Here is a 21,530-nt window from a genome sequence, read left to right on the forward strand (position 1 = left end):
AACAGTATTCAAGTCAAAACTTTATTATAGGTGATGTTACATTTGCACATAGGAGCTTCTGAACTCTCCCATCCATTGAATTTGACAGGTTTTAAATGGTATCTGCTTCAATTGTTTTGCATGAGGACAGATTAGCCTCCCAGAGCTGTGCTTAGATGTGAACTGCCTCCCACCATCATACACTCCTTTTAATGATTCTCAATAGGGTTGAGGTCAGGGGAGGATGGGGGCAAAGCCATAAGTTTGTCCCCTTTTATGCCCATAGCAGCCAGAGATGCAGATGTGTTCTTTGCAGCATGAGACGGTGCATTATCATGCATGAAAATTATCTTGCTGCGGAATGCACGGTTCTTCTTTTTGAACCATGGCAGGAAGTGTGCTTTGAGAAACTCCACATAGTTTATGGATGTAATTTTTACCCCGTCAGGGATCCTAAAGGGGCCGACAATTTCTCTCCCCATGATTCCAGCCCAAAACATTACTCCACCTCCTCCTTGTTGGCACCAGAGCCTTGTTTGCATGGGGTGGCCATCAACCAGCCATCCACCACTCCATCCATCTGGACCATCAAGGGTTGCACGGCACTCATCGGTGAACAAAAGTTTTGAAGTCAGTCTTCATGTATTATTTGGCCCACTGGAGCCGTTTCTGCTTGTGTGCAGTGGATAGGGGAGGACGAAAGAATGGCTTACGCACAACTGCAAACCTCTGCAAGACCCTGCATCTTGTAGTTCGGGGCATGTTGAAGGCACCAGCAGCTTCAAAAACTTGTCTGCTCCTAAGACAAGGCATTTTTGCAGCTGCTCTTTTCCTCAATCCCTAACCCTAACCCTCAGCACGCACACGTGTGTGCTCTGAATCAGCTACATACTTCTTGATTGTGCGATGATCACGATGACGTGTCTTGGCAATGTTGATTGTTCTCATGCCTTGACCTAAACAGGCAACAATTTGTTGCTTCTCAGCAGCCGACAGGTCCTTTTTCTTTCCCATTTTGGTTGAAAATGTAGGCTGCTTAATAATGTGGGACAGCCTTCTTAAGTAGTGTTGCCTTTAATTGAACAAACCTGCCAAACTAATTAGCACAGGTGTCTGCAATTGCTTTCAGTGATATAAAAAGCCCCGACACATATCACCATGAGTTCAACTGACAAACAAAAAAAATCTTACCTTATCACCCCTAAACACTTTTTGCATAATAATTTGGAATGCAGTGTATACAGAGCAGTGCAGGACTGGAGCAGGGTTAAGAACCACGAGGCTAGATGGTTTCCTGGGCATTTGATTAAAACTAAGGAAACACAAGCTTGATGTTTTTTGAAGAATTTGAGAAAAAAAAAATGTCGGCCTACAAGATGCACAATGCAATTACAGTATCCTCAGTAACTGCCTGGTCTGTGTTGAAGTTATTTACTTCCAGTATCCTATGTATTTTATTATTGTATCTTCTTTATATTGATTTTCTTTTTTAAATATTTTAAAAACTTTTATTGTAAAAAGCTTGCATGTTAAGGCGCTGAATGTCTCATCTTATCAAGGGTCTCCAGAGTGCACGTGTTCAAAATAAATGAAACACACATAATGAGGATAAAATACATTTCTTTATTATGTTATTATTCAATCCAGCCTTTGTAATATACACATTTTGAAAACTTAAAATATCAAAAGGAAGATATATCAAAAGGAAGCAGACATAATTAAGCATTAAACATTCAGTTAAACACACATGTACATGTTTCGTAACGCTCAACCTCCATGATTACATTTTAAGAACCGCAGCAGCGCCTTAGCTTCGCTCTGGTACCAAGATGATGATATGATCTGTCCTTACAGTCACACAAGTCAAATAAACATTAGCACCAGAACACCAAAGATGAAAAGCTGCATACCTGAACTGCCATTAGGGTCACATGCGCTGCTCTCAAAACTTTAACAAAAATATTTCAAAATGGTAAAAACCCCTATTATTTTGCCATAAACAAAAACATTTTTATTATATATACATATCAGATAAATGAAAAAAGCAGTTTGTTGCGTGTTGTGGGCTTGTGCGTGTCGATGATATTCAATCTAACTCTATACAACAATGCGCTATACAACTGCAATCCTACTTATAAGTGCTAGATTTCGATTACATCATTGTACTCTATCTTTTCTTGCTAATCCAGTATTGCTTTATGGATTCCATACAGAAAAGATTTGTTAACTTTCCTGTGATAAACAAGTACATGGGACAATTTCCTAAACAGTTTTAGGATTCAGTCACGACTTAAGGTAAAGCCAATGAACATGCCATGCAGTTCAGAAAAAAAGGTTTTGTAGCATTAATAATCTGCTCATGGAATCACACATGAAACTGAAAAATTTTACACGTGTGTACTAATTTGTTGAATGCCACAGCGTCTTCGTTATGCCTCCGAGAGGTCCTTTCAATAGAGCATATGGACTACTATTATTTATTTATTTATTTTATTTTAAAAGGGAGATGCATTAGTATTGGATTGTTTTTAAATAGCATTGCAGGTAACAATATGAAAACGGACCAAATCAGATCAGTTCGGGAAACCAAAAACTTGTACAGATTAAATCATGCCAGGTAGAATTTTTTATTTTAATTATGTCCTAAAACAATGAAGACGTTTAGAAAAAATTATAGCTTGTAATGGGTATACGGAACCAGTCATAAGTTTGAACACACTTTTCTAATCCCATAGTTGTTCCACCCACTTCTTTCTACACTGAAAACAAGGCTGAAGCTGTCCAAAATATGCAATAATCACTTTTGAACAGTTGATAACAGATGACACTTATGCTATGTAAATCCTTCATAAGGGATCTAATCTGAGGTAATGTTTGTTAATTGGTGATTTCTGAGGTAACTGGTGACTCTAAATGAACGTCTCCTCTTCAGCAAAGTAAGTCTTGGTCTTGCTTTCCTGGGAAGGTCTTTATGAGAACCAGTTTCATCATGGTGCTTGATGAGTTTTGCAAATGCACTTGACACAATACTGTTCCAGAACAGCTGACCTTCATGTCTTACAAAATAACAACTAACTTCTTGTTACGTAATTACCCAATACCATAGGTATTACAAGAGCGACTCAAAAATTATTTGCACTCTGTCTATATAAAACCTTCTGTTATCCAAAACGTGGATAATTTCTGACTCACCCTTGTAGTGCATGGTTTGGAAATCTCAAGCATTGTTCTAGCACTAAACAAGAAACACTGAATTAAAAGGTGTGTCCAAACTTTTGGCTGGTACTGGTAGATGAATAAAGAGTTTAGGAAAGCATTCACTATGACACAGCATCAGCCACAGAGACAGGCATTCTCAAACACAACTGAGACTGCATAAAAGTGAGAAATTCTCTTACAATAAAGTCTGAAAGTTTTTGCTATGTGTACCACAGTGGAAGCTTAATATTGCCAAACCTGATAAAAAAAAAATCCCTCACTACATTTATGCATGTTCCTGCAAGACTGGTATTAACTTGTATGTAAACAGCATGTCACAAATGTACATCTACAGATGAAGTCTCCTTAAACGAGTTGTTGTGTAAGAGTGCTAATGAGCCCAAGGTTAATATCTGAGCTTCAGAGCGACATAAGGTAAGGCTGTGGAAATATAGCCTTTATCTATGTGACCTAAAAAAAATTAAATAAAAATAAGAAAACAACCGGCATCTGAAGCACAGGATGTGAGTGAAAAACATTCATTTGGTCTCTGTACAGACTGAAGCCGCGAGGTACGGTTTAAACGATTAAAAACCCTGCACGTTAAATCTGACCCTCATTAGCTGGAGAGCACCCTATGTACAGTCAAGGAAAAAAAGTGCTCTGTTTATACAATACGATACAATCAAATGTGGCTGGGTGCTTGACTTCATCACGTATGTACGCAGGTCTGATGTACATTTACAGATTAAATCAAGACTAAATCAACAGCTTGTCACCAGAACACTGTTCTCATATGCATTGAAATCCTTGACAAACGTATATCTAAATGAATATTTCTGCATTCTTTGGCTATGATTTCTCTTAGTTTTGATTAAAAAAAAAAAAAAAGAACCCATCTCTTACATTTCCCTCCTGAGTGAACAGAAGGAGAGTAGCTGGACTACACCTCCATCACAGTATCCTAAAATCTCACACACATACAGTACACACGCAAAAAAAAAAAAAAAAAAGGAAAATACAATCCAGCTGTCTAATACAGGCTTCAACATCATCTTCAGCTGGGGAAGAAAAAGGGTTTTAAAAAAAAAAAAAAAAAAAAAAAAAACCCACAGGAACACTTGGACCAAAACAGCATCATCACATTATTTAAGGTACGTGTTTTACAAATACGTCTTTGTCATTTTACGCGATCAGTGCATGCAGGTTTATTAGGTGCGTACAATTTAGGAAAAGCGTAAAGACGACGACGCTGATGATAAAAAGAACACGCGAGACCAGCTGGAAACCTACATGCAAACAAAAACGTCGTAACTACTAGACGTTTGAGGAAGTAAAGGACGCTGAGGGGGTGTTTACGGTGTAGCTCGGGAGAGCTGCTGTGTTTGGGCTGTAGCTGCTGTGAAAGAGAGGAGAGAGAGAGAGAGAGAGAGAGAGAGAGAGAGAGATGCTGGACTCCTGGAGCGCACCGTTTCGGATCCCAGGATTAAATAATGGCTATGAAAAACACAGGAGGTAGAAACTCTTCCTCTTGAGGTCGATCCTCTGAAACAACATTTCCTCTTCACTGCTGAAGGAATGTTTGATGAAGAGTACGTAAAAGCCTCCCGAGAGTCCCTTACAGTTTATTGCGATGCTCCCAAACCTATTTTCACTTAACAAGCTTTCATTTCCATACATGAGAGCCAAGCGTCTGATTAGTGCTGGGCGCTGAGGCTCCGCCCATGGGCTGTCCGTATCCCGCCACGTGGTTCTGCCCGTAATAGTTCATACCCACCATGTGGGGAGTCATCTGAAACGCAAAACGTTGTCGGTTAAAGAGGATGTATTATGTGAGATTCACGTTTTACTCATGTTGAGTAAAACATTACTATTGCTTTAATGGCCAGAGATTAAACCAGCTAATCGAGATGTTTTCTCTATTGTGACCTCATATACCAAGAGACCTTTCCACTGGTCAATGCTTAGTTTCAGCTCCAACATTTTCTGTACACCACTTATATGTGCTACAGTAAATAAGCATCAGCTAGCAGACAGTGGGAAATTGCTAACAGGTCACGTAGCAGTCCTCCAGTATTTCCATTTCCATCTCCGATAGCAGTTAGCAGTTAGTGGCTAACCACTAAAAGCTAACCTAAAGATCTTTATCTCTAGGAAAATCATTATTAGTTAACCATTAAAAGGCCAACACTCAGCCTTCTTCAGCTTCTTCAGTTGTAACTTTTATATCACTACATATTGAATGCATCATTGTAAATGAATGCTTTTACTCATACTGTTCATTTATTTTATTTTTTTTATTCCCTCTATCAGAAATGTGGGTGGGAACTGCCCGAAAATGGATGGGAAGTCCTGAATATGAATATTTCCAGTCTCTGTGTACAGTGGTTATAAAAATGCATTTCTCTAAGGGCACTCAGGGGCAGTTCATTTAAAGCAATAGACACACAGTGTTTGAAAAAAGTGTGAAACAGAGAAGAAGAATAATTAAAATAATAATAATAAAAATAAATCAAACATGCCAGAATATAGGATCTGTGTTATATTTATAAAAAAAAAAAAAAAAAAAAAAAAAAAAACAGTATATGACCTTTAAATAACTTACTACTAGCACTTGCCCTTAATTCGTTGAAGATGGTATAATTATTTATTTCACAATTATTGATTCTGATTTGCCAGATGATGTTGAGAGTTCTATAGCAGCCCTGGATGTAAATCAACTAATGGTTTTATGTCAATGTTCATTTAACATGTATATAACTTCTTTATCATAATATAGTAGGTCTAATGAATACATAGATAAATGCATAATAAATAAAACTACTAAAGAGATTAAAAAAAAATTGTGTGTAGTAAGTGTGCAGTAAGTAAATAAAAAATAATGATAAAGACCATCCTGCAGTCCACAATATTAAAAGCAACCATGAGTCATTAAAAGTTTGACTTAATTTTTTTTTCATTTTGTTTAATAAACCTAAAGATATAATGATTGATGATTAACTGTGGTGCAAGGAAGAGACCTGACCTATTTTTCAGGACATGCCGTTAGTGGAAAATAAAAAAATAAAAAAAATGGGGGGAAGTGGTTTTAATTATTTTTCCTATGACAGCACAATATATCATAATTTATTCATTAAACGATATCAAAATTAGGGTCAAACGTATCACAATATTCTTTTCCGCAAGTTTCTTAGGTCTTGAATAACATCTGTCTTTGCTACGAGTTAAAAAATGATGTTTTTTAGTGCCCTATGAAATAGTGTCAAGTTACGGCACTGTGTGTCCATTACATACACAGATTTTAGCAAATAACTCTGTACCTGGGTGATGTTCCACTGTAACTGCTGACTCTGCTGCATTGTGTATGCCTGCTGCTGCGGCAGTGCCCCGACGCCTCCCATCATGCCCCCCTGCACTCCCATCATGCCACCCTGCACACCAGCCATGTAAGGAGAAGGAGTAGCCACTCGTGCTGTTGCCATCACACCTGGCTGTCCCAGCATGTTGACCTGAGGAGCCATCATGGCTCCCATCATACCTTGCTGTGCGGCCAAAGCTTGATAGTGCCCGTAGCTAGGTGCAGGGGCGTATCCCATTTGAGGTGCCCCCATGTACATACCAGCTACAAACAAACACACACACATCACAATTATGCATCATTGGCATCTTGATATAAACATCTCCATACCATGTAGTATATCTTTTTTGTTACTTTCTTTAAAATAGAAACTTGAGTAGCGTATCAAATTATAAAAGCTTTATGGGCAGTGGTTTCAAAAAGTGATAAGAAAAATGTTTTCAAGAGTAAAACACACTGTGTGTGTGCGTGCGCGCGCATGTGTTTTTTGACTGTAAAAGTGTTTCTAACTATAATTCTGAATCTTTCCGTACCATTAGCAGCCATGTTGGTCTGAGGTGTTACACTGCTGTACAGTGACAGGATGGAGTCTTTGGACATCTTCTTGCTGCTTTCCTCGTTTTTGGCAGGTGGGTCCAGGAAAAGGCTCAGGTTTTCCGGCACTGATGCTGCAACGCGGCCTTTAGGCATAGAGCTAGGCACAGAGCTGAAGACAGGCTAGGATGAGACAAAAAAATAATTATCATACACAATAAACTATAACTTCTACAAACACTTTGTGTCTTTGCTCTTCTATATGTATCTCTAAGTTTCCATGACATAAGAGCCACTGATAACACCCAGTCTCAAATACTTGGTTCATGTCCCAAACTGCATATAACAAATTAAAGGTTACATATTATACTCCATTTTAAGCAAATCTTAGAGCTTTAAAAAATGCATATAATAACTTTCAAGATGAAATACTTTCTGGCATGCTTGATATTTTTTTTTTTAGTTTCACTTTAATTAATTTACAAGGATGCCCTCAGTATTTAGTGAGATAAATGTTAAAACGCAATTAAGAGTTAAAGAAGGTTAGGTTAGCCAATAGCAACTATCCACTAACTGCTACCGTAAATAAGGCTAGGTTAACTGTCAGTAGTTAGGCACTATCTGCTAACTTAGCATCTTTAAAAAAAAAAGGCACCCAGAGGGGGAGAGTCTCTAGGCATGTGAGGTCACAATAAAGGAAAAATCTGATTTGCTTGTTTAGGCCTTTGCCAATACAATAATAGGAGAAAGACAAACAGTAGGGAATATTTTTCCCCTCATGTTTTGTTTTTTTTCACGCAGACTGAAATCCAATCTGAATGTAAATTTGTGCTGAAATATGTGCCCTCTATATATCGCTATAATATGTCTAAATAGTGATAATTAGTCCTTCCATCCTTTAATATGGTAGGATGCAGTTTGGGGGGACCCACCCATAAATCCTCCTTGAATATGCACAGACTTCCATGAAACGCTCAAAAGACTATTTTACCCCTAATAGTTACAAGCTGCTTTAAAGCTTTTTTACAGGAAACATTATACATTAATATTAAAGACCTAATCAGTGAAAGCAGGAGATTAAACACTTTAGTGTACACAAGGGATTTGTTTTCACTTTGCTCGTAATTTTGCCTTTCATGATCAAATTAACATTAGCATAAACATGACCATAATTAACTTAAAATAAGCAAGCATTTCTCTCTCGACTCAAAACTAGTTATAGCTCATTATTTTTTTGTTAATAAGCATAAAATCATAAGAAATCTCTTCTACTATGTAACTGTTGCACCAAAAAAAAAATCATGCTCCAGATTACGTTTATGAGAAAATAGACCTTGAAATAGTATCTATTTATACCTATTTAGAACATTCATTGTTTTGAGTGACTTGAAATGACCTGCATGATTAAAAATCTCCTTACTGTGCTTCTGGCTGAATGTGAGGTGGCTGTCGGCAGGGAACTGAACAGATCCAGTGCTTGACCTTGCTCAGGACTGGCACTGCCATTGGCTACAGGAGCCGACGCGACAGGAGCATCTGTAAAATATATACATACCTGTATGTTTATGTTGTACTGACGTTGAGTTCATTATCGGTTTATGTTAATTAAAAACGTCAGAAGGTTACCTAATCCTAAAAGATCATTTACTGACTGAGATTGCTTCTTTGGACTACTCTTGTATTGCTGAGGCTCTTCCTTCTTCTGTAGGGCAGGGAAAAAAAAAAAAAAAAAAAAAAAAAAAAACATTGATTGCTTTCTGTTTTGAAACGTGATTCACTGCTTATATCAGCAGACAATATGACTTACCAGCTTCATCTTCTCGAAAACAACAGGTGGCTCTTTTGTTACTGTCTCACCTTTCTCTTTCTGTAAAAGACAAAAGACAGATCTAAATAATTCATATGACTACAAGCAAGAAAACATTTTTTTTTAATGAATGATAAATCCAGACTTACTCGAAACGCTTGGATGTCAATACACTTGTCCATATATTTCTTTTTCTCATACTTGTCCCGGATTAAGATTTCTGCTGATCTAAACAGAAGGGTTAAGGAAAAACGGGTACTGTAAAACACCAAAGTGTGCCGCAATGTTTAAACAATTCCTGCTAAAAACTTATTTAAAAAAAAAAAAAAAAAAAAAAAAAAAGGATACTGGTCCGTCTCTGGACGCTGGAAGCACTCGGGTAAAAAGGCCTCGTAGAGACGCTGAGCTTTGGCATTCCCCATCTCCTGCATACACTAGAGACAAAAATCATTGACACACATCACCAAACTAAATTTAAAGCACTTAATAGAGCCATGTGATATATGACAAAGTATGAGTAAACTATTAAAATAATGCAAATCTAGTACACAGACTGCAAACAGACCAGGATTTGCTCCTGCGTCCACTGATCCAGGTTAACAGATTTGACCCGGGATATGTGAACGCCAAGATTTCGATGGATTCCTGCACAGCGGATACAGATGAAGATACCTAGATTCCAAGATGCCCATCTGGGACCTGAGAAGGGGTGTTGGAGAGGGGGGGGAGGACAAGAGAGAAACCGAGATAACATGATGAAAAAACATTCTGTGGTCCCCAGTCATATAATACACCAAAGTGCTATGCCCAAGGTATAGTGATGAAAGCCTGAGCACATTTTTTTTCTTACTAAAATAATTACTTATTAATGTGTTTTTGGCTGAAGGTCATGGAGAGGGGCACAGTTAAACATGATTCATTTTATCAGTGCTCGTCAGCATCTTGGAAATCAAAGAAATCTGATTAACTGCGATAGCAATTAGACTGTGCACATCAATGTGGTCTGATATTATACTCATAAGATATCAAGTTCATGTAACAAAATATGTAAAGCAGCACAATGTGAACTAATTAAAACTAATTCAAGTCTGTGTTACGTTTTTATTGCCTAATGATTCGTAGACTCCTTAAAACGTTTTTTTTTTTTTTATAAGTGAGACCTACAGGAGACTGATGAATAATTAGTTTTGATTCTTACGGAACGTTAATTCATACACAAAGGTCATAAGAAAAAATATATATAAAAAATTATCAGCCTGGGTGTTAAAAGTAAATTATTTGGTAAAACTCTGAAAGATATTAATAAAATTGTGATGTTGTGCAAAATCGCAACACAAATTTAATTGGCAATTTGATAGTAGAAGTTTCCTGGTGATGCCCATCCCTAATTAATACTGCGGTCATATTTTCACCATTTAAGTGCACCAGGTTTTCAGCTTTATTGTGTAGAATTAGTAATGGAAAAGCATAGTAAGTAAGAGACTGACTCATTCCATACAGCTGGCTAACTTCACAGGCCCTCACAATATACCAGCCTGCAGGTTGGTGACAAACCTATCTGGATTCTAAGAGCTTAGGGGAACGCCATGTGCTTCTGGGAAGAATAATAATAATAATCAGCCTCTCTTACTCCTTTCTGCCCTTTTCCAAGCTACACCAAAAAAAAAAAAAAAAAAAAGAGAGAGAGAACACAAAAAGAAAAAAGAAGAACACTAGAGCATATCAGCCTTTAAAAAGAGGCCATTAGATGGCAGCACTGTGTTACTAGTTACTCATGTGAATGGAGCATACTGCACCAGAACACACTGCCTCATGATGGGTGATGTCATCAAGTCACAAAGGACTGCTGTGGCAACATTTATCTTTTGTTGGTCTCTGTAGATTGTAACAAGCAAGTTGGGAATGCAAGCTGAAAATAACCCACTGCTATTGTGCCTTAGGTGTTTTGCACAACGGAAGCCTGTTGAAAGTTGCTTTGGTAACTAAGATGAAGCTGCTAATGGTAATCGGTTGAGATTTAAAGCTCGAGTTCTGGCATGTGTCAAAAACAAAGCTAAACAAAGATTCCAATGCTAATACCAGCTCGTGAAAATGTTTTTTTTTTCTCTATATAGCTCTTTAACATCTGAAGCTATAATGGAAGCATTTGGCAAAATATCTGACAACAAACAAGAAAGTCACTCAAGATCTCAGATTACACTGGCAATTGGACAACAATTAAGACTCAGTAGAAAGCTATATCAAACAAAGCCTTATTAGCAATAATGGATGTTCATGGATTTGAGGCCAGGGATAGGCTTGGCCTTGTTCAATCCCACTCTCTAGCAACTGAAGCATTTCCTGTTTGTTGGTAGAAAAGATGTTGGTTTTCTATGCTATGAATAAAATACTATCTAAGAAACCACTACATGTGTGACTCACATGGAGAATATGACGTCCTCGTCATTTTGAAACATTCTCACGTTACGTTAACGTCATGCTGAAACATTCTCACGTTACGGTAACGTCTTGCTGAAATTGCACTTTTATGTTTTTAAACAACAATGTGATAAGAAACGTATTACAAAAGTGCTAGCTGTAGCTTTATTGTTTCTATAGTAACCATGGCAGAGATGCAAGATTTCCCAGCCAGATTTCTCTGTGCTGCGTGAGAAACTCGAGAGAGAGAGAGAGAGAGAGATTAGTCATCTGCTGTGTGAACAGCCCTTAAAACCTACAAATACTTTTTCTGGCCTTAACGTCGTCCACCTTAATAGCCATCGAGACAGGTGGACTCCACTGACGATTTCTGATACAGTCGTTGATCAGTGCAAAGTAATCAGATTCCAAGGCATTAACAAAGAAAACTGTCTTGAAGAAAGTGGCATGTAAACTTGGGGCAATGTTTGTTTCTTGTAAAGGATCACTCTGCCAGGAAAAAAGATGTGTGACCGTACAAGTGTGCCTTAGTTTTACTCCCATGCGAAGTCCGGTCGGACTGGATTGTACCAAAAGCAACACATTTGCCTAATTAATCAACAATAATGTATAGACACCAAATACAATTTTTTTTTACTTATTACCACAACATTGGCTTTTACATTAGTAATGCAGTCGAAGGGACCAGACGGTTAATTAGGCGCAAGATCGGCCAGAGTGTTGGTTACATTTCTCTATGATGTGCTACGTACGCGTGTCATCCACAGGTAAGGAAAATCAGACGACTGTAGGGTCTGGCAAATTATACACCAACACATGCTTTGTCTCTGCAAAGTCTCCTACTTCAAACAGAACAACTTAAACTAACATGCTGTAATTTTATACCCAATAACACCCACTGAGTTTTTATAAACACATAGTTTAACAGAATTATTTGTGATCCATAAAAAAATAATAATAAATAAAAATAAGGTTATATTGCAATTTGAGTTTTATTTGCACTTGAAAGCCCCAAAAAGAGAGTTTTACACATAACTGATTACTGCTAATTCACCCCAAAGATGATACAAACTTTCAAGATTAAATAAGATCATGGGAGAGGATAAAGGCGTATTAAAAAAATAAAAAAAAGAAGTTGCTGGGTTTTAAATGCAACAAAGCAAGTGCAACAATTCTTAAAAGAACTCTGGGAGGTTTTGTGGGATTGTTCAGTAAAACTTACTAGCCGATTCCCTTATAAACCTGCAAAAAGGTTCTTAAAAGCACCAAATACTGACTGTTTTATTAATTTTTGTCCTATTACCTTTAGCAAGTACTATGAGATGTTAAACAAGTAAAAACGAGTGAACGAAAAGAATCAAACATGGACTTTAAACGTTTTTTTATCCTTCACCTGCTTTGATTTGTAAAGAGAATGTGTACTGAACAAACAGCGACCAACACAGACACACTCCCACACCAAAACACACACACACACACACACAGTGTTTAGTCACACAATAGTGTTTAGTCCTCGTACCAAGTGACGCACTCACACAAGTACAGAGAAAATAGACACACATGATCCAAGAGTGCATGTTCCCAAGAGGCTTCAGAAACACACAGTTCCAGTTACACGAATGGATGTGTGTGTGTCTAACACTTCCCAGCATGCTCTGCTTTTAGACAGCAACAGACACAGTCATAAGATCAACAATCGATGCAGATAAAAAAAAATCTGCTTTGCCTTTACATTCATGGCCAAATGGCTTCATGAGGCGAGAAATATACATAGTACCGAAGATGAGACAGTCATGCATCTCCAAAGCATAAAGCCTTCAACACTTAATTCAGCATGAAAAGCATAAATAATAAAGGGAAGCAAACATCTAAATTATGTAAACACAGGCTGCCTATTTACAATCAAGCTAAGCACAACAGAGCGAAACGACTGCAACTCCATGATAATCATAATACAACATTAACATCCGAGTGCAATTTCAAGTAAAAAAGTTTAACACGTCCACATGTTTCACAGTTGTTGTTTTTCACAGTAGGTTTTAATGAATTATGTTTTATCTACATAATTCATCAAAACCTACTGTGAAAAAAAAACCCTGTAAAACATGTGGAGACAATTAACAGTATTCACTAATAAAAAAAAACAGACCAATCAACTCTATTTTAAAAACCACACCATATATTCAAATCAGATGGAAGCTCATCTATTTTTATCTATACATCAGCATGTACTAGGAATTAGACTTGCCAGGTATTCTTCATTTTAGCTGTTCACAAAAAAAAAAAAAAGACTTAATATTTTCTATGCTATATTTCCATTGGCAAACCGCATACAGAGCTAAAGCAAGTTTTGTCCAAAATTAGATAAATATTTACACAGAAAAAGTTACACATGCACAAGTATTCAGTCTCATCCATGACGAGCAAGTCTTCCTTTCTAATTAGTAATTTTACTACTGCTTGGATACCATCAAGGTAGGACGTTTTAGGACGTTTTTCCAGAGACATGATCGGGCTGCCTGTTTCATATATAAAATGCTGGCCTCACAGAGACCCCTTAGATGGCCCAAAAAGTTCATGTAACATGCAGGTGATGGTCATGAATGATTGTTTATACAGTTCCCACAAATGGATCCACCGATCTTTAAGAATCAAGCACTTACGAATGTACGGTCTTCAAAACGTTTGCACCGTTCAAATGTTTGAATGCAGCTAAGAGTCTCATCATCAAATTAAAGTATTCTGTGAATGTCAATCGGTTTTATATCTTTACTTATTAGAACTTACTTCCTAAGTGCCAGTTTGATTTGACCGCCGCTCATATTATATTCAGTACTACTGCTTATGCGACATTGCATAAATAATTTGTTATTCTGAGCTGTTAAATAAATAAATACTGCTAATATCAGGTTGATCTTGTGCAATATTCTTACACACCAAGTTGATTAATCTGACTAGGCTCTAATCTGTTACATTTATTGCTATCTTTGAGTTACGAATAGTTTATTTCCTTAAATCACACATATACATACATTTAATACTGGTCTCAAAAGGTATTCAGTTGGGGTTTTGAGCATATTTACAGCCTAAAAAAAAATCTATCCTTCTGCAAGATATCTTGTATATAAATTCATGTTTGATTCTAGCTGACTGTTTGAAATCTAATTTTAGAATTGAGCATAACTAAAACATCTGCCTGTTTTACTGAAGCTCCACAATGTTTTCCTAACTCTCATGTAACTTAACTGTATGGCACATAAGTTTTATAGATAGGTCTGGGATTTGAATATCAACGTGCTTGATTCCATAAATAAACCCTTCCTGCCGGACTCCGAATAGGACCTTAACTCAATTAACAGAAAGCCTGTAATTCTTTTTATAGGGTTAATCCAAATAATCACTTACTCATGTCTTCCAGATTGAAAGGCTTGTTAAAATATGCATACATGTACCTAATAAATAAATAAATAATTAATTGAGGGTACTAGTAATTTTTACTGTTTACAGTGGATGAAAAGCCCCTGTCCATACACTGGTCATTCTCGTTACAGTCTCGACTTGTCCACTCCTAAAGGTTTACCTCATCTGTAGATTGAGGTCTCCATGAAAACAGAATAATGCAAATGATCTAGTTGTATCTAGCAGAAAATGTTAGGAGTAAAACCACTTCCTTGCGTGTTTTTTTTTCCTAATCACTGTTTCACTTCCATTTTTCGAAGAACCACGCACAGCTGAGGGGCTGTGAAAGAGGAAGTGCAAGCAGCAGAAAAACAAAACAAAAATGTAGCAAGCAACGTCTCACGTGTCGACATGGGCCATAAGACTAAACATTTGTGCACACTTGACCTTAAGCAAGTCATCTTCAAACTAATGTCTAAAGATAATGCTACAGTATGTCATAAAATTTCCTTTCACTGATTTCCTTTCAATTTCCTTTACTGAAACCTAGAGGCCCAAACCTGTTCCAACACAATATGCCCCTGTGCACGAAGCAAGCTCCATGAAGATATGATTTCTTCATGTCTAGGGTAGAGTGGAAGCATTTGAGTGCCCTGAACAGAGCCCGATCCATTTAAAACCCTCAGGATGAACTGGAACTCTGACCCAGTCAGACCCCCAGTTAATTGACCCCCGTCCTCCTTAATCAACATTGTTGCCTGTGCTCACTAAAGCACTTGTAGCTGAATGAACAAGAGTGATGGGTTTTATAAGACGACTAAAGCCTGAATGGGAAGTTTAATAAGATAATATCATATGGAGGTGATGGGGAAGTGCACTCACACAATTCACAATGCTGCTTGCGTACTCCAAGTAAGTTCAGTAAGCTGTGACATATTTAAAACCTCTTGATGAATTTGGTCTCCCCTGTTTCCCGTGTGATGCCAGGCCAAGGCATGGCTGAAAATACGATTTGTGTCAACAACCAATTCACTGTTAACCTTAGGAGAAACTCTTCCTACTTTTCCTATGTACAGTTATGTTAGGGTGAGCGACACTCAGCTGGAATTTGGATAACTCCAAATTAAGCTTGTGCTTATTGCTGAGCTGTAGCAAGTTTTCTGTTTGGCAGAGAACTGGTATTACTGTTATGACCTTTGGTCAATGGTTTGTTTTGGGCAGGAATGAGCCATTACACATACTGTATACTTTGGAATATTTCCCACGTATAGATTATACTTGGGTAGGCCACTCAAGTATATTGACCGCCACCGAATTAAATTTGCGCATCCTTTTTTAAATTACTGTGCATCAGACAGTTCCCTCCTGCGCTAGCAGAATGAACATGTACAGGAGCGGTAGTGTGATGTACTGATAGCCAGTAAATGCAGCGGATGACGGCTGCCTTAAAAAGTATAAGAAGGCCGTATTATCATTAATTATAAAACGTGCAAATTGCATTGCATACAGAATATGTGAATGAAATTACAAAAATGCAGAACTAAAAATTCTTTATTATTATTATTACTATTATCATTATTTGGTCACAGAAACAACCAAAAACAGCAATAAAAATGTGATCTCAGGAATCTGTGCCATTTCTTTGCCTATGTGATCGAGTTTTTTTTTTTTATTGTTTTATTAAGTCATTTGTATAGTTGGGTTAAAAGTAAATAAAATTTAGTTCATCATATTGTGTAGGTTTTGCAAAAAAAAAAAAAAAGATGTCACTCTGTACTGTATCTTGTGCACACACACACACAACGCTAATGCTATAAAAAGTCCTATATATAAAACGCCGGCCTGTTCTAAGGGGTACCACCACAAGTATATTTTAGACCTGTGGGAAACACTGCTATGAGTGCATTTCTTTTTTCTGCTCTGCCTTCTTAATATCTGGGGCAATCTGATATGTGGTACTAACCATGGTAGCAAATACTATAACTCATCACCCGCATGTGGTTCTGCATTTTTGGCCCTGCCGGATGAAATCCTAAAATAAAGTTTATTTGATTAAAAAATATTAATAAATAAATAAAAAAAGCGTAAAGAAGTTTCATAAGTAAAAATATCGTTGCCGCAATGACAGGAGAGGAGACCAACAAGAAGAATAATTTCCTTCTTATACATGGTTTATGTACATGTTTTGCTTTTGTGTAGAGATCTGGCCTAGAAAAGACAGACACAGTGATCTCTGCAGCTCCACGTATCTCACATACGCACCAACATGACACTTCTTGCTAATGAGGTTAGGAGTGAATAAAAGCTGTAGTGCCAGAAAAGAGGTGTGAGAAATAATACAACTGTAAAGCTTGGGGCAAACCCAGAACGGTGATTCAGGAATGGAAACACAATGTGTTACTCTGCCTGTGCAGGACAACAGCTGGGAACAACTGGATTTGGTGCACAACCGAACGTTAAGAGGCTTAAATGGAACCGAAGAGAATTCCTCCAGGACCGCAGAATGACAACATCTCACCACATTAAATGCAAACTTACAACTTAATTTATTTAGTCAGTGTAGCGATACATAAATCATCACACAAGAACTGTTGCTTCACAATGGTAAATCAACAGGACAAGAAGCATTCGTCTCCCGCAAAAGAAGCATTCGTCTCCCGCAAAAGAAGCATTCGTCTCCCGCAAAAGAAGCATTCGTCTCCCGCAAAAGAAGCATTCGTCTCCCGCAAAAGAAGCATTCGTCTCCCGCAAAAGAAGCATTCGTCTCCCGCAAATGAAGCATTCGTCTCCCGCAAATGAAGCATTCGTCTCCCGCAAATGAAGCATTCGTCTCCCGCATTCTTTTACTGCAAACTGTTAATTGGATATTAAAAATCCTTTAAAATGTATACAGAGGATTACTGCAACGTTTCTGGAATTGTATATGTATATTGAAACGTATGTGAAGATTTGAATATTCTGAGTAGTTAGTTAATCACGGACAAATAACTCAGGTCGTTCATGGCAGATAACTGAACCCAGATGTCTTGTGTATTACCCAAACAAACCCAAATAAATCTCTCTCCTCTACATAAATACTAAAGCACAGCTGAAACCTTTCAAAACTGCTTTTCCCTGCTGCAGCTGGCTGCAGAACTGTCCTCGACGTAGCATTTCTGAAGGACGTACAGCATGGAACACTGTGTACAGAAGTGCTCACTACCTCATCAGCTACTGTTGTACATGCGCTATTCTAGAGCTGAGACGGTAAGGGCCCCGCTCTGCCCACACCTTAACAGATGTCTTTACTCAGTCCACCCTGAGCAGATTACATCAGACTGTATGTCAGAACTGACAACGAAGCTTCTGGTTTTATGAGAAACAACAGAACTGTTGCAGAACACTTCTTCACAATGGTAAATCAACAGGATGTGGGTATGTGACTGGGGGAAGCCACAATGAAGAAAGGATCATGTATTGTGCTGTGCGTAAATATTTACATCCTTGAGCTTTCCAATATTTTATAGAATTACTGAATGGATTTAATTTGGATGCGTCATGAATACTTATGCAATTATAGCTCACATGCCTGAATGGTAATCATAAATAACACTTAAGATTATATTACTTGCTCTTATTAATTGAAAAGCCCTGATGGCATATAATTACCAAATTTCCTTATAGGCAAATAAATATGCATCAACAGTTGCAAGCAGTGATAAGTGGGCCCAAGCACCTAGCGCCATTTCCCACTGGGCGCATCAGAAAGACAGCGGGCACACACATTTAAGTCACTCAATGTGATGTCACTCAAAATTATATTGCACAGAAAGTTATTAATCACATTTTAGCCTTCAAAACGTCCCACAGCCAGACAGTCACACTGTCATGCAATGTAACGTTATTTCCCAAAGTTATGAGCCACTTTTTGGCATAGGTTTAAGCCATCATCACGGCTGACCCGTTTGAGATATCAAAAATCCCTCCACAATTTTGCATCCTCAACGTCTTAAGATCACACAGGCCCAGTTTGCTGGCAATCATAAAAATTCCCTAGGGGAGTACATCAAAGACTATTGGGAGTGCTTTGCAAACGGTCCAAAATAATTGACTCTCTGTTAAATAGAGCCCATGAGATGCAAGGTGAAAGTTGTTAAGCTCAATAAGATCTAAATGTGTCCCAGATTTCGTATCTATACGTGCAAGTGCCTATGATCAATGCAACAAAATCTCAGGAGTCGTAAACAAGCTACTGGATTCCCTCTGGTCATCACCATCCTGGCTGTGAGGCCACCTGAATTCTGGCTAATCCATAATTGAACAAATTGGGAGAACAAACAGAGCTTGTCCGTTTTATGGAAACATTTACTTACTTAAATTACCACAAACTACCTAACTTCACTTTAGCTTAGCCTGTTAGTACAATCAACCCAAGAGAATCAGGATTATTGGCCAAGTATGTACATATTTTGGCCAAGTATGTACAGTATCTGTATACATTATACATACATACATAAATATATAAATTCTGTATGTGGCATGCTAGTGTTTGCACAGTTAAACCTCATCATCAACTTCTGTCATATACTTTACGGCCGTTCTTCAATGAAAACAACAGTAGGCAGCATCATCTGTTTTTTTTTTCAGGGGGGGGGGGGGGGGGGCAGGGGAGTTGCACCTCACCCAGCAATGAATATGGCAGGCACGATTGTGGCAGAAGTAAGGGCTGCGTGAGGAGTGTGAGGAGCAGCAACAAGTTGACTGCACACTCCATTCACAGGTAATGTAGCACACAGGAGTCAGGATCTGCACGCGTGCGTAGCCATGACTTGCAACTGGTTATCCTAAAATAAGGATAAGTCGTCTACAATGTCTACACAGCCGAGAAGTCAAGTTCACAGATTCCAGTTAGCTGGTCCGCTAAAGTGACGTATGGAAGTCAGCTAGTATAACAGTCTAAGATTGAGTACATCAGTTCACCTGTTTTCCTTCCTTGGATCACTATTGGAAAACCAGTGAAGTGGCGACAGGGTCATTGGTGGCCAAAGCTCACTGATGCACATGGCAAGTGAAGGCTGACCCATGTTGTCCAATCTAATAGAAGCACTAGTATTGATCAAACTGATGAAAAGGTTAATGCTGTTCGTCATAAAAAGGTGTCAAAACACACGGTACATCATTGTTATGATGGCAAAGGGATACACAATATTAAGCAGGTGTTCATATTGCAATGTAACTTGATTTGAGAGGTTTTCTGTTTGTTTTTTTGTACTAGGCTGCAATCGTGTTTCCTTCTGTTAAAAAGTTAGCCTTTTTAACATGATCATTCGAGGAAATGCACGTCTTGGTACTTTCATGCTGGACTCAAATTTATGCAAGGTTTAAAGGAAAGAGTTTAATGTCCCTGTTTTCAGAATCAGTTTTTTTTTTATCTCAGTATCGAGCATGTTTCTTACTTAAATATTATAGCGTGCCCCAGTCATCTGACTAAAGTATGGTATGAAACAAAACGGCATATTACTTTCAAATCAGTTTTTATTTTAACACATTTATCTTGAAGGGACTCACTTTTCGGGCCTAGTGGCCATTCGAGGAACTGAAGGTTTTGGCACTTCCGCGTTGGACTCGAATTTATGCCATGTGCATTAAAATCATAAAAATCATAAGATGATAACATCAATCTTTCAACCCATAATGATTAAAACGAAAGCGCTTCACGTCTTTTTCTTTGGCATGTTTTTACTGATATAAAAAAAAATCCCCGTCACGTGACTAAGCTTGGTATTTTTAATAGCATATTAAATACAAATCAAATGTTATTTCGTTTTAAACACATTTATTTGAAGAAAAAAATATGTTTACTTACTAGTTTAGCTTTTAAAATAGTTTAAACATTAAGAATTTGAAATAATTATACGTTTTTGTGATTATCTGAGGTAAAAACCCAAGCTGTTTATCTTTAAGGCACCACTCCTCTGTGGTTCTCTAGTCTCCCAAGTTCATCACCAAAAGGCCTAAATCTGATTATGTGATTAGAGCAGACTGTAAGTGTGTGAACTGGACGCTAAGTGGAGAAAGAGAGTGTGTATGAGAGAAGGTGAAGAGTGTGTGATGTGAAGCTGTTCACCTTTAGCTCGACAGTCCGCGCAGAACTTGTTTTCCTCCCGCGCGAGCAGTGATGAGAGCAGCGTCTGATAACGGTCAACATCCTTCACCGCCTTCCCCGTCATTTCTGCACCTTTACACACCTTTTATTCTTCTCTTCAACGCGCCTTCTGACTTAAATATAGCAAAAACAGACTATTTTCAGGAAAATATCGTGTGGAGGAAACGCGAACGCGGCGATAAGCGAGCTAAACTGGACGTTAAATACGTTAAATTTCAGATTTAAACGCCACCGGCTAAGCGCGCGAGGCTTAGATGTTGTTAACCGCCTAGCTTCTCAACTCTCAAAATAAATTTTAATTTGACAAATTTACAAATAAATACCTTCGTTTTCGCTTTCTCTCTCTTTTTTTGATCAAATGTATATTTATCCTTCAGTTTCCAAACGCATCGACCACTCACTTACTCACTTCAACGTTCTCCTCCTCCTCCTTTACCCGTATTCCGACTAAATCCCGCCTCCAGCGACAAGACTGGCTCATAAAATACGCCCCCATATAAATGACAGTTATCCAGCCAATCGTAATGCGGAACACAAACAGTACTATCCAATCCTAACACACAAGGAAGCATTTGTCTGAAAACGGGTAGGGAGAGAAATAAACGCCTATTTCACGCTGGTACCGGTATCCTGCTTCCGCCGTAACTGTGCTCGAGAGCCGCCCTTCACATCATTACACAGACTTCAAGCAT

The 21,530-nt window shown here is 38.0% G+C and overlaps 1 protein-coding gene across 3 annotated transcripts; it reads right to left on the bottom strand.

The window, feature by feature from the left end:
• Positions 1 to 1,582: 1,582 nt before the first annotated feature.
• Positions 1,583 to 21,273, bottom strand: smap2 (small ArfGAP2). Of its 3 annotated transcripts, none has more exons than XM_053490082.1 (11): positions 21,162 to 21,273; positions 20,800 to 20,951; positions 9,442 to 9,575; positions 9,225 to 9,310; positions 9,026 to 9,104; positions 8,877 to 8,936; positions 8,696 to 8,771; positions 8,490 to 8,605; positions 7,069 to 7,252; positions 6,498 to 6,799; positions 1,583 to 4,969 (listed from the first exon to the last, which is right to left on the bottom strand). In XM_053490082.1, the coding sequence occupies exons 2-11, from the start codon at positions 20,900 to 20,902 to the stop codon at positions 4,844 to 4,846; spliced, it is 1,266 nt and encodes a 421-aa protein (XP_053346057.1). In that variant the 5' UTR covers positions 20,903 to 20,951; positions 21,162 to 21,273; the 3' UTR covers positions 1,583 to 4,843. The 3 variants fall into 3 exon arrangements, with proteins under 3 accessions (XP_053346057.1, XP_053346058.1, XP_053346056.1); XM_053490083.1 differs by having other exon boundaries at positions 20,800 to 20,947; positions 21,162 to 21,255; XM_053490081.1 differs by having other exon boundaries at positions 20,800 to 21,253.
• Between the last annotated feature and the right edge of the window lie 257 nt (positions 21,274 to 21,530).

This window comes from Clarias gariepinus, chromosome 28 (assembly GCF_024256425.1).
Source record: "Clarias gariepinus isolate MV-2021 ecotype Netherlands chromosome 28, CGAR_prim_01v2, whole genome shotgun sequence".
NCBI classification, from domain to species: Eukaryota; Metazoa; Chordata; class Actinopteri; order Siluriformes; family Clariidae; genus Clarias; species Clarias gariepinus.